Source organism: Sebastes umbrosus, chromosome 2 (genome assembly GCF_015220745.1).
Source record: "Sebastes umbrosus isolate fSebUmb1 chromosome 2, fSebUmb1.pri, whole genome shotgun sequence".
Classification (NCBI taxonomy): Eukaryota; Metazoa; Chordata; class Actinopteri; order Perciformes; family Sebastidae; genus Sebastes; species Sebastes umbrosus.
In genome coordinates, this window is record NC_051270.1 from 12,553,151 (window position 1) to 12,567,729 (window position 14,579).

Consider the following 14,579-nt stretch of genomic DNA (forward strand, 5'->3'; position numbering starts at 1 on the left):
CAAAACCACTTAGTTAGGTTTAGGAAAAAAAGAACATGGTTAGGTTTAAAATGACTACCTTTCTACAGTGAAAATGTGACTTGCCATTGTGAACACGGAACACGAACGAACAGCTGACTGTAACGTCAAAGTTACAGTCAGTTACTTAACGCACGGGACACGAACAGCGGTTTCCTGGATGAAAGCCTTGTCTTTGTTGGACCCATCCACCTTCACTCCCGCCCGCCCGGTGTGTGTCTCTTTTGCTCTTTAAACTACATCACCACAGTACTTTCCCTGAGCGTTTACTGTTGCCGCGGATGGGTTTACATTGAAGTTAATAGAAAGCCTGGTGCCTTTACTGGTGCGCTTACCTAAAGGGTGCCTTGTGCGTTGGTATCACACGCCAACAGCTGTGACAAAGTGTCGGTAATTTACACTTCAGAAATGAGATCCGGCTGTAATAAACTTTTCATGTAATAATGTGACACTGATACGTTTTTTTCTTTTTCTGGCGTGGCAGCAATACGCTTCCGTAGTAGTAAGTTGTAGCCCACATTTAACTAACTGGGTTTCTAGGACTCTGATGATGATTGTTTTCCCTTTTTGGAAGAGTTATGATGAAACTGCAACACCTAGATTTCAGTGTGTGTTTAGCGGCTGCACAAACATCAAGGGAATTCAATTTTGGGGTGAACTGCTGCATTAAACGACAAAATGAAACACAGAATTCAAGCTGAGGACGAGCCAGCATCCTGCCTTGCCGCCACTGTCCTCTCTTCAAAATAAATCAAGGCAACACAGCTGTCAGCAACACGTCATCTTGACTCACCTTCTCCTGGTACTGCCGCCGAGATGAGTCCAGGGATTGGATTAGCGCGGTGGCGTGGCCCACGAACATGGCGTAGCAGGTAGCGCCCACAATCATGCTGAGGATGGTCAGCCACACGTCTGTCATGCCCACCGGGGGGTACATGCCATACCCAATACACAGCATGTGGCTCATAGCTTTGAAAAGTGCGTAGGAGTACTGCTGTCCCCATGTGTCATTCTGGATGAAACAGAGGAGATGGGGTGAGTTAGGGTGAGCACATTGGAACACTTTATCTTTCTATCTTGCTCACTCTCTCTCTCTCTCTCTCTCATAAGGGTGTTGATGGCACATTAAAAGGTCAATGAGCGCCCTGACAGCTAACACATACACGCACACAGCCAGTTACTTAAGACAAAACTAATGGCAGACGTCCACTTCGGTCCGCCTTGGTTCAATACAGAGCAGCTGGCAGGGTAAAACATACTTTTCAATATGCAAACATTTGGAGCAAGCAGACATTTGGGCAGGAGCCTAAAACAGAGCCCTGAGAATGGGCGGATGAAGCGTGAGACACTAGAGGCTTGCATGACAGAAAGTAGGTCAGCTATTTAGAAAAATGTGATTTCTCTGTGAGTTTTCTCATTTGTAGATAAATTGCCCCTTTTCCTTTAGATCCCGGTGGTAGTTCATGGCAAATCAATATCAACTCTCTCCTGGGGGTGACATGTCCAAATTGCTTTCAAACTCATTTCCACAGCGGAAAAAGCCGAGAGAGATAGCAATTTTATTAGTGCCCTCCTGAAAAGGTAAGGAGCGATGACCCAGCAAGATAATGGGACAGCTACTGTAAAAGAAGACAAAAAGTGTCTCCTAATGATTCTAATCAGAGCCAAACCAACCGTGACTTGAGTCAATACAAACTCTTTGTCTGGCAGGTAATGTGAGCAAAAACACGAGCCGCTTTCCATCAGAGAGGTGCCTGCCCTCGAGGCTTGAATTAATTCAGAAAGATATATTTGTTATTCTGTCACATTGAGAGCCATTCTTCTACGTAATGCAATTAATTAGACAGTGTTTACTGTGTGAAACAAAACAAACTCCATTTTGATGCTAATGAGAGGCTACATCCCTCACACAGGGTTTTTAAACTAAGTACACTATGAGAGTTCCTCATCACATCTGAGGGCCTCTGCACTCCTGGATGTAAAGAAGGGCAGTTTGTGGGTGCAGAAATGTGAGGAGGCAGACGGTGTAACGTGTGTGGAAGTTTTGGAAATACGAGAGGAGTAATGAGGAGTAAAAAACGCCTAAATATAATCTAGTCAGAACTGCATTAAATCATCTTGTGAGAAGGCATGTGAGCCCATATTGCTGAGATGGAGCTATTAAACATTTAAGAAATGGAGGACCACATTTTTAAGTTTTAATGGTAGTAAGTATAGGGCTGGGCGATATGGAGAAATTAAATATTACAATATTTCTTACAAACTACTTTGACATCGATTTTGCGACGATATTGCAGGGTTGACCATTGGTGCTTTTACAAAATATTTACAGATTTTTGATAAATAATCATCAGTAATGTGGATATAACGACTAAGTGGGTAAAGGGAAATAATAGAACAGCTATAACAGCCTGGTGAGTTCAGAAAATGACATCACTTTACTATAATGCAGCCTTTAAAACCAGGAAAGGACTATAAACAATAAGAAATGACTTCATTACTTAATTTGCTGTAGGTTTTATTTTAGAAGAAATGTGATTTAGTGCCCAACTTCTCTGTTAAGTTATTATTTATAAAATTTATATTACAGTATTGTCTTTTTTACCTTTCTCTCTTTTTAATTTATTATTATCATGTTTTCATTAACATATGTCCTGATACATTGGTGAGTGTATCAGCCTAGTAAGTCATGCCCGTTTTGGCACTGTACCTGTATATCAGTATGATGCCCTTTGTTTTTTCATATTGTCACACATTGTAATTAATGATTTCTACAATACAGAAATGTGGTAAAATAAACAGGAAAAGTCAACATATGCCATATTATGAGATTATGATATCCAAAATCTACCGCTATACTGCTGTCCAGCCCCAAGTAAGTAAAGGTAAAAGTAGGACTTGTTATTAAGAACATAAGAGTAAAGGCAGTATTTCTCTGAAAATGTAAACATATAACAGTAAATTGACAGGAAATGTGTCGTATCGCTCTATAGGACTACCTCTCTTTGCTGTGCAGTATTATTTCGGCATCTACAATGCACTTAAGGTTCAAATGTGTTTTTCAGAATAAAACAAAGAGATATAGCAAATCATATCCTTGTTTTCTCGGCTGCAGAAAAAAACATATTGATGAGCCACTGTTTATTTTATGTTGCCTGACAGCTCAGCCTTATGTAATTTAAAATAATTCTCTTGCAATATTGAACCAGCAGTAAAATGCATCTTTCATAGTGGTGAAGGTAAAATAAATTTAAAGAAAAAATGGAAGAGGAAATCCAGATTGCTGAAAGACAACAAGGCTGCTGGTTTGATCCCCAGTACTGACGCAGTCCCTGAGCAGGACCAACCTCACCTGAGTATGCGCATCTCAGCAACAGACAGGTACAGAAAAGAAGCTATAATTAGCTAATGTGTGAAACATCTCAAGGGACAGTGGTTTGCAACATCTGTCATTTCTTATGATTAAATATAACAAGTGAGCATGTCAGGGAAGCAGTGAGGCATGATGAACCAAATGCATCATACCTTGAGCGATGTAACTACTCATGTGACATCTGTTCTGGCACGGAGAGCTGAAAACACAGCGGACTAGAAGCTGGTTTGTGTATAACTCAAAGTTGGCTTCCTTGAATTTGTTGTTTTGCTGCCACAGTTTAAGCTGTCATCTTTTGGTTAATAAATGAAGTATTCTGTCTGCATGACTTGAATTATTATATGACTTAAAAAATATAATTTTAGCCTGCAAGTATTAAATTCTAATGAAAATAAAGTTGTGTATTTTTTTACAAAGACAATTGTGACAGAGAATGGCACTTACATTGACATGTATATTGATAAGCTATCAGTTAGGGAACCACTCTCCTCAGCTGCATTCCTTAAGGGTTAAATATATGTTGATTTATCGGTATGTTGTGCTGTAAAGAGAAGCATTCACTGATGTTTATTGAGGGCCCCACCACAATAACTGGGGACTCCTTTGGAGCTACACTCTTTTATAACATGCTTATTTAGCATGAGAGCCATCAGCTGCGGGTGATTCAGAGTCGCACATCAGGTGTGACACAGTCCGCCTCCATAAGCAAATAAACGATAACTCTATTATGAGTCACGCTTTAACAGAGACCCTACTACAGCAGCTGTTTTAACAATACAGCAAAATTAAAGCGCAGCATGAGTGCTCACTGGAAACATGTCAATATTCAACCAATACTGAATAAGTGCCGTCTGTCCTCCTCAGAAAATCAATGTTCCCTGCACAGCCTCGGCGTCTCTCTCCTCTCACAATATGGACAGATGTCGGGCGCTCCAAATAAATAAAAAATAATCAGCAAATTGAATAAATGTGGGCAAACGCAGCGGATAAATATATTTGATTTAGGGGCTTAAAATGACAGATATGCGAGGCAGTCTTTCCCAGGATGCTAAAGGGTTTTAGTACAGTAATTACTGAAGCTGACGGATGAGATAAGACAGGGCATAATCTGATTCCAACATGCAGAGGGACTTGGTGCAGGAGAAGCACTTACCACCATCTTATTTTTGGACACCCAGCAGTCGGCGGGGAAGTCCTGCAGCATGGGCACCAGGAACTGCAGGCAGCCGTCCCAGTGACACAGCAGCAGCATCATGCCGATCAGGTTGACTATCCTCACCATGGCGCTGGCCAGGTCATAGGTCATGTGGAAGATCTGAGGGGTGGGAGAGGAAGGGCCCAGGAAATGGGTTAGGGTGGGATGATTCAACATGCTGATGGTCAAATCCCTGAAATCTCTCTAGATCACAAAGCGCACACACACACACACACATCCTCAAGGGAGATTTTCTTCCTCTACAAGCAGTTCAATAACCTCGGGATCTTTTCTTTGATCACGTCATGCACAGGATTTAAACAACAATCTACTTAGCCTGTAGAAACCATAACCTTTTTTTACATTGCACACAGATGAGCTGCTGGTGGATGCAGATGTTGCTGTTCTGAGAACAGTCCACTGGGGATGGTCAGCAGACTGGGACCAGAGCTTTATCTCCCCTGCCGCTGAATGGCTCTTATCATCGGCCACTCAGCCAAACACAATAATGGTGCAAGGGTAGAGGTGGCTGCGCTCCTGGGGTGAGAGCGTTCACAGGCTGGGTTTGTTAATCCTAATGATAAATATACTCATAAGGCGCTCCAGGACTTCTGGGCTGGTGTAGATTTTAATGGCCTCCACCATTCAAAGCCTCTTAATCCCATTGAAGACCACGGTGTGCACTGTTAACCGCTCCACTCCTTATTAAAATCCACTCAGCGCCTTTTAAGGGCTTGAGACTGAGAGGGGATATTTCATCTTCACATTGTTGTTCAGCGGTAGGTGAAGAGGAAGATGAAGACATCAACATATTTGACACCCAAACCTTAGTCCTTGTTCCTAAAGCACTGGGTTTGTTTATTTTTCTGTTTCCATCTGAATGCATACAAATGTGAGTACGCATCTGTGTATTTCTGTGTGCGTGTTAAGAAGGAGGCTGGCAGGGATCAGTGTGGTGTTTGTCTGGGACAGTGTGGGTGCTGCTGCACCATCGAATCACATCAATTTAGCTGCTTCAACAGGCCAGCATGAAGCCAGAGGTATGCCCGGGAAAATGTGCCCGGGCGAGGAGGGGAGCCAGGCTCTCTCAGAGTGGATGGAGACATCCCCACTCATGCACTCTCTGTCTGTACACACAAATACACACACACGCACACACACACACTGAAACTCAACACCACTCTGTCCCTTTCCTTCTTTTCTTTGGGCTCTTGTTCAAAATGTTTGGCCTTAGGCTCTTTTACATCACCGAAGGTGAATCATTCGCTCAGCTGCACCTTTTTCTCGCTCAACCCACCAAATCCCCTAATTTTCTACACTTCTGTTCACAGCTGCACAGCAAATGTGAGCTATTGTTTTTTTAGGAGGCATTTTTTTTTTCTTCAAACGCAGTGCTAAATAAAATATGTTATCTAAAAAGCAGCGTTGTGTGATGTCAAATTTCTTGCTGGAAGCGTAATGGCATTCCTGAACATTAAAGTGTTAAATTCACTCTGTGGTGAATGAATAAATCACAAGGTACCCCCCTTTTCATCTCCCACACTGAGCCTGATATATTTTTCATTTATGAAATCGTATTTCCAGACAGGAACGGGAAGCTTTATAAGACACAGGCTGCTTCTAAAGCTATAAAAACTTGCTTAGCAATATGTGAATTCCAATACAGCAATTCCTGGGACATTAAGGATTGATAAAGATATAAGGATATAAAGCTTAAAAGCGCACAGTGTATTGTTTACATTTTAAATCATTATTTTCAAATTAGTCATCTGAGACTCTAGCAATCTCAATATTGCAATATTACATTTACCCTCAGGCTGTCTACAAGAGGAAGCTGCATATTATGTCTCTATGCCTAATGCTACACTATAGAAGCAGGATATGTAGGTGTCAGAGGGAGATATCAAATTGTCAAATGTCTTAATGGAGCTGTTATTTTTTCCAGATTTGTTTTATTTCCAGCTTGCTCTGATAGAGGACAAAAATTAAAGGGGCAATCCACACATCAAAATCAGCTTACTTGTCACATAGCATGTAAAAAATTTTTCTCATTCATCAATCTTTTTTCAGATAGCTTTCGTTTTAATAGATTTGATTAAATGTTATTTATTTGATGCTATGAAAGGGGGGTGTGACGTCAGTGAAGTAGAGTGAAATAGCTGCGGCGCCAGAAGCTCAAGAATTGTACGTAGAGTAAGAACGTCGAGAGGAGATGTAACTTTAACTTTCTATAACTGTGATTGTCTGTTTCAAACACAGACTGTATAAAAATATCTTTATATACAGTCTATGGGTTCATACAGTCACTGACTGTGTTACTGACTGTGTTACTGACGGTGTTACTGACGGTGTTAGTGTCTGTGTGGCCGTTCTCGCGATTGGGTCGGTAGGGTGTATGGGCAAGACCTCGGTATCATGTCATCAGCGCAAGATGGCAGCACCCGTATCAACATAGAAAATCACAGGTGAAATCAATTAGATAATGTACATCTATGTCTATAGGCTCACTGTTCAAGTAGGCAAATTTGTCCAAATAAGATTCCCTCATTGTAAGCAATTAGCTTACGTACATAAAGGGTGCTATTACTAACGGCCGGTCCAATTAATTATGCTAACATCGGATCATATTACAAAGTAAATGATGCATAATGAGTCTCACATGGTTTCACTTCATATACCGTTTCTGTCCAAGCAGGTATTTGATTAAGATTTTCGAAGATTTACCTCCCTTTTCATCCAACATTTGCTTTTGTTTTTTTCCGTCAACCTCAGGTTGAAACAGGAAGAAAAACCACATTGAGCAGCGCCCCAAATTGCACACTGCAGTGAGGGACTTCTCGGCAGAGAGGGTCAAATGAAAGACTATCGAGTTACATTATGGGAAATGTACAATCTTGACAATCTTTTATAAAATTTATCTCTTGTGAGTCCACCAAACTTATGGATTAACAATACTAAATTGCTAGAGGACCACTTTAACAACTACACAAAAAAACCCCACCACTATTGCTTTTGAGTTAGATAAACAGATGTTACCTCTAACATCTATAATGGTGCACTGGCTCATTTTGGGGAAATGACTGACTATATATAATGATACTGTCCCATTGCACTGTGTGGGTTTGGTTGTCCTTGAACCTGTCAATGTACTGAAAACTATTGTACTCTCCACAGTGTCAGTATATTTCTGAAGCAAGATGATTTCCTTTCAATATCTTGTGGCGCAGCCTGAATGAGTCATTACTGTTCAACAATAACACCTGCTACAGTCTTACTGTAGATGTGCCCCCAAAAGACCTCCGGCACTTAACCACCGTGTGGAGAATAAAGCCTATGAGAACTGTCACGGGTAATGCCATGCAAATCTCCGGTTTGTAACCCAACGTATACTGTCACTGGAGGAAGGTGATGCCCCTATCTCTCCTCACAGCTGTAATCAATTCAAATACACCCATGCCAAGCAGGAACAGACTTTCCACTTAGGAAAAATTGTTCCCAAGATTGGTTCTGTTAGAAGGTTGTTAAAGGATCATTATTCTCAGGCAAAAGAATGAGGTGTCTGTATCTCTTCTCCCTCTCCTTTTGTTTCCGTCGCCTCTTGTGAATTCGAAAATTGCCACATACTGCACGACGTCTGTGCTCTGTGTCATTTAACATGTGCTTTACTATGAAAAATACAGACATGCAGTATGTAACGCAAATACACAAATGTGAATTCACGCAATGTTTGCATGCACGGCAATCCACGACATGGTGTGCTACATGGAGGATGATGGATTGCTGACCACTTTCTTTTAATTGATAGGGACACAGAGAGAGCCTGGCAGTATTAGCATCAGCATAAACAAGAGAGCTTTGATTGATGAGGGCACGGAGACGCAACACAACAGCTTGTTGTTACTCTCACTACCCTCATTAGGCCTCTCCATATGAGAGGCCATGCGGATATCTGCTTGCCTTTTTTTTTAATCAAAAACATGGGTCGGTTCACGTAACCTATAGTAAGTCGACGCCAATGTCGTGGTTTCGTAAATGCAACTAATGAAATAGCAGTTTCATGGTTCTAAGCACTTTGAGATGGAGGAGGAGTAATCGTGTGAGAAAAGCCGCTTTAACCACAGTCAATGTTACAAGGTAAAAAATACAAAAATGGAAATGAAACATTGATAATAATACTACAGTACTATTAGAAATACTATGATCATTACAGTCTCTTACCCTTCTGACTTCCACTGCTGTCAACTAAAACTACACTATTACTACTATTACTACTACAGCCCGTTCGCACGAAAAGGCGTAGGAATACCATGATTATGGACAAGGCATTTAGCGTCCAATACTAACACCGTTCTTGCTTTTGTTGTGTCATTTGTACGCCATGTAGTCTGCACTGACTGCAATGTAAATGCATCCGTGTACATCTGCTACTCTCAGAGCTAGTGATGTGGAATAAAAAGCGAGAAAGGACGCTTAAGGTGGGCAAGAAGGGAGGTGGATAAAAAATGTGTGATTACATATTTTAATCGATTGACAGCCCTACTAGAAATACTTTGATTACTACAATTTCCTACCGTGCTGACTGCCACTGCTCTCAACTAAAACTACACAACCACTACTACTACTACTACTACTACCACTACCACTACTGCAAATATCCTAATGTACACAGTTTTACATTTCAATGCAGCTCAAACACATTTGAACACAAATTGACTTTTTCTATACTACCAAAGGGAGAGATAGACCAAAGATATTCACAGCGTTTGACTGACAAACAAAACAAAAGTAAATAAAGACCAACAAACATGACAGGGGTCAAAAACACGGTTACGTGCTAAAGTCTTAAACTAATCCGTATCCCTGTGAGCCAGCGATCAGGCCCACACAGGCTCAGAGTGGGTGACGGCAGCTGCCGAGTCATCTCAAACAGATGGAGTGAGAAGAGTGCGATCCAGGTGAGAGAATAGATGCATATGTCCCATGGTGCTGATGATGGTAGCTGCCCAGACACATTTGATGTAGCACTATACCGAGGCATCTGGTGTTTGGTGCTTGCGCTGCTAATGATGATGAATGTTTGGCATGATGGCGACCTGACACATAAGAGAAAACAAAAGATTCTTCACTGCTATTGTTTTTTTCTGATGTCTACCTCAAATCTCCCCCACAGACCCCTTTGCTTTTGAGTTTCACCACTATGTACCAAGACATATCCTTCATAAAGTTAGTTGGATTCACTTTAATTGGTTTTGCATAATTCGTGTAATGATTAAGTTCACAAGTACAATCTAAATTACTGCAGCAGTTATTTAATAATTAGCAACACCGTGCATATTTTATTTTATCACACAGTTTTATATATTTTTTTAATTTTATTCTGTATATAATCGGTATAATTACTCTGCACTTTACTGCTTTTTGCACTTCTGGTTAGATGTTAAATTGCTTTTTGTTGTCTGTACTCTGTGCAATGACAATACAATTGAATCTAATCTGATCTTTTGTTGTAGTGCAGTCCAAAAATCATGAACAGGACAGCTCTCCATTTAAATAATTTATTGTTGTGCTTTAATGCACTAATAAATCCTATAATTTTTAGTGATTTCTGAGTTTTGAAGATTCAGCCACCAACATACAGTGGATGTCAGTGTGTTGATTCATTATCATTTTACTTGTACTACAAAGACATAGTTTTAAATATACATCAACATAAAAATATTTTATTTTAACAACTGTTGCTGAGTTTTAGTTTCATACTTGTAAATGTACATTTAAACTTCTCATTATAAATACACAAATAAAAACCTTTTGATGGATATGCGGGTTATTTCCATGTCATCTATCTGTTATCTAGAATTTGTGCAAATGTAATTAATTTACTGCACTATATATACACAGTATATATAGTGTGTTAATTGCCACATGCTGCATCTTCCCGTTTCTGAGCGAGACTTGATGAGTAACAAAGTTTATCAGCTAAATCAATCCACGCATGTCACAGTATTATTTTTAATCATCCTCAACATGATGGCAGATTCTAGGAGCAGGCTGTGGAGCAGGGGTTAGATTTCTCACTATAAATGCCTTGACCAAAATGTCATGCTCATGCATGCTGTCATGGTGGATGAAGCACATGTGGAGAATGAGAAGTAGGCCTGGGAGTGGACCACTGGGAACACCCTTCCATCATCTGTCTAAACAGGCCTGGAGGGCTCGGATCACAAAAACCACTCTAACTCTGCTCCTTACCAAGATGCGCCATTGGGTTTGTGGAGAATTAAACATTTTTTTGTGTAATAGTTTTTTAAAGCTAATCCACTGTGGGTATTGATATCACACGAGGCTCATTCAGAATGTTGAGGACCTGTCACTGTTGCTGGCGAGCCTCATTGTGCTCTCAATAATAGCCCATTAAATCTATTCTTCCTTCTTTTCTTATCTCTGAAAGACCAGCCATCGGCCAAGGTAATGGGTCAGTGAGCGGGGGGCTGATTAGTTGATTTACCTTATTTAAATATTTTTGTATAGATTTACTGGGTGGAAATGAAAGGCGCCTCGCTCCTTCTCTGGACCCGCGGGGCAGCCACATGGCTGACTTCTATCAAAGCACCTGAGCTTTTTACTGACGTATCGCTTTGTTTCTCCCTTACTGCAGCACACATCCATTTGGGCAGGCAGAGCCATACATCTTCACAATCCAAGACGACAATATTAATAGAGATAGACGCTCTGCCACCTTGTAATAAATAAGCACAGGTAGTGTGATGTAGCTCCTTACACCTCAAGTCATTTGACTTCACACCTTACCATAAAATATCTTCTTTGTCTTTTAAACCCCCCTCCGTAAAGGCCTCAGCTCTTATCTCATAAATTCATCTCCATCCACGCTAAAAGCAATGTTTGCTGGGTCGGCCAGTTGAAACGGTTATGTTGTAGGCATCAGGCACTATGGGAGGAAGCCCTCAGAGCTTAGTCATTAGTGCACTGCCTTGAATCTGATTTAACAGGATGACTAATCTCATCCAAGTCACTGGTTCGTCAACAGGAGACAATTCCAATGAGGAGAATATCCGGTCACAGTCTTATTTTTATCCCGATGAAAAGTGACAAGAGGAAGCTGACAAGAGGGAGACAGGGGAGACGCCATAACGGCAGTCTGCTCTGTGTGTGTGTGGGTTTGTGTGATGGATATCTGCACACCATGTTGAACGCCACTATGCATGACAGTGTTATCACTGGCGTATAGCCACCACCACCAAACCTCCTTGTTTGTAAACAACATTCTGCCAACATGGCGCTTGTAAAAAAAAAAAAAAAATCTGGAGTGCTTGGAGAGGAAATGGAAGTAATCACATAATTTATGACAGCTGCGATAAAAAAGGACATAGAAGATGGAGATTTATGAGCCGGTGGGGGATCAGGGCATTGCTTCAGTTATGCAAAAGGATACTGCTGGTGTTAGCGGTGTTCGGATTAGAGTCTTTGAGGAGGTGAAGATGATATGATGGCAGTTTAAGATGTCACTTTACTTGCTGAAATGTCCAAAGAGCATTTTGTGCTTTTAAATTAATATTTTGTCCCTCCCAAATTGTGAGGATGTTAATAAAGACTTTAGTTCTAGTTAGTTAGCTAGTGCCAAATAATCTTAAAAATTACCTGGAGATACATTATAATGCATGGAAAAGAACTACTCTGATTACTTAAGTAAAAATATATATACCACAGTGCAGAAATACAAGTAAAAGTCCTGCATTTTAAAATTGACTTGAGTAAAAGTACAAAAGTATTAGCATCAAAATATACTAAAAGTAAAAGTACCCATTAAGCAGAATTGTCCATTTCTAAATAATATATAATATATTGTTGGATTATAATTATTGATGCTTAATTGTATGTATCAATTTAACATTGCAGCTGGTGTAAAGTTTGATCTCATAATTACTTTATATACTACTGGGTAGTTTAATCTATAACAATACCCCATGATTCATTTGTTGATTATATTTTGTATTAAATATCGGAATCTGTATTTAAAGCTTTAAAATAAATAATGAAATAAAAAGTACTTTAACAGTCAGATTTGAAGTTATTTATTTATACTGTAGCTATATTCATATTTTTAAAAAACAATTTCATTGAGCTGTAGTTTATGTTTGATGACAATTCATTAAAGAATGTGGCTCTGCTTTGACACAAAATCCCCTCGGCTGTCTTCTGGGAAGCCCCATTGGAGCAGTTTGGGGGTCAAGCATCACACTCAAGGACACTTCAGCAGTTTGTGGTTATGTGCCAACATGTCTGAGCTTCAGGCTACTAGCACAGTATGCTCTCCTAAGGACATGCAATTATAGTCCATGTCAACAAAGCCAGCAAAAGCAAGCCAGCAAAAGCAAGCACACGGTCGCGTGCAGGAAAATGCACTTGACATACACACAGAATATTACAATGAATGGACATGTACAGTATATTGACTGCACTCGACAACTAAATATTTGCCAAATATGTACGTACATGTGTGTATGTTAAATTATGATCTACTCCCTCGATCTGTCAAGTAGTTTCATGAAACCAAAGCCAAGGAAACTTCAAAGATAATATTCTTTTTTTGGCTCTATGGAGGCATCAGTAGATTCACCACCTTCATGTCTCAGACAGAGTCGTTATTTCACTTATAAAATACTGGCGCTATGACCGAGGACGATACTACCTGTGGGAGTTAGTTAACTGTCCCCAAAGGATTATGAAACAGATTTATGACGTGCTGGACCGGCTGGCCTATTGCTGTGAAAGTCCAGGTCACACTGGTGCAGTTTTTTGAGTGAGGATGTGAAGCAAATTTTTAGCTTTGTCACCCTTTGTTAAATATTTCTATTTGTTTCTATGATAAGTATGCACCTATGATTTTGAGAATCTATTTTTGATAACTTGTGAACAGCCCTGAACTCTTTGACGACCCCCCCTTTAGGCACTTCACCTGTAATACATTTGAGCTCTGTTTTGTCCCTGATTTTGGTATGAATTGCTTCTGCATCTCCTTAGTACATTTTACTTTGTTTTATTCTTTTGTCTTCTTCTGAATTCCTAAAAATCTTTATTCACCGCGAGAGAGTACACGAGAAAAGATTCTAATTTTAAAATTTGGTCCCAACAGTATCACTCTACGAGGCATTAAACCATGCAGTACAGTTCACTGAGCTGTATTCAACACTTCCCGGAAGAAGTGTCCTCTGTGTGACTTCTTGAGGAGGAAATGAAACTCAAACAATAACACTCCAAATGAATTTGTGCAGGACTATTTATAGCTTGCAGATACTTGTGAAATATGAGTAAAATAAATCCGCTTTGCCTTTTGGAGGACATCGGGACATCGCAGGTCTGCAGCTTCTGCCATGTGATGTCAGAGCAGTGCATCTCATTGCGGCGCCATATTTAGAGTGGCAAGCAACGCTGAATTTTATTTAGTGATGTTACAGGGGCTAAAAATGATGCAGTGTCATGGATCATGAGGATCCTGCCTCAAGTCTGTGAAAACCAGGGGAAATAATATTTTTTGCAGTTGATTTATTTTTCAGTGTATTACTGTGTATTTATCTATGGAAGTAAAAACTAGAATGTCAAGCGATTCAAATATTTACATCGCGATTAATCACATGATTGTCCATAGTTAATCGTGATTATTTGCAAATTAATCGCATATTTTTTATCTGTTCAAAATGTACTTTAAAGGGAGATTTGTCAAGTAATACTCTTAACAATATCAATTTGAGTGGGCAAATATGCTTGCTTTATGCAAATGTATGTATAGATGTATTATTGGAAATCAATTACCAACACAAAATGATGACAAATGTTGTCGAGAAACCCTCATGCTTAAATCATAACATGGCAAACTAAAGACCAACAGGCAACAGGCGGTGAGTCGTGTCGATGCCCCTGATTTGCATAAAGTAGTCTAGAAATCAACTTTATGCAAATGAGGAGTGGCCAACGTGA

The 14,579-nt window shown here is 40.0% G+C and overlaps 1 protein-coding gene across 2 annotated transcripts in view; it reads right to left on the reverse strand.

Annotated features, from left to right (window-relative positions):
• The window catches only part of hcn4 (hyperpolarization activated cyclic nucleotide-gated potassium channel 4), an 81,118-nt gene that overhangs the window by 31,793 nt on the left and 34,746 nt on the right, over positions 1-14,579 (reverse strand). For both annotated transcript variants that reach the window (XM_037795582.1, XM_037795576.1), the window contains 2 exons: positions 4,545-4,706; positions 812-1,030 (listed from right to left, as the gene is read on the reverse strand). In XM_037795582.1, the coding sequence (XP_037651510.1) occupies positions 812-1,030; positions 4,545-4,706 (381 nt within the window). The remainder of the gene's footprint in view (positions 1-811; positions 1,031-4,544; positions 4,707-14,579) is intronic.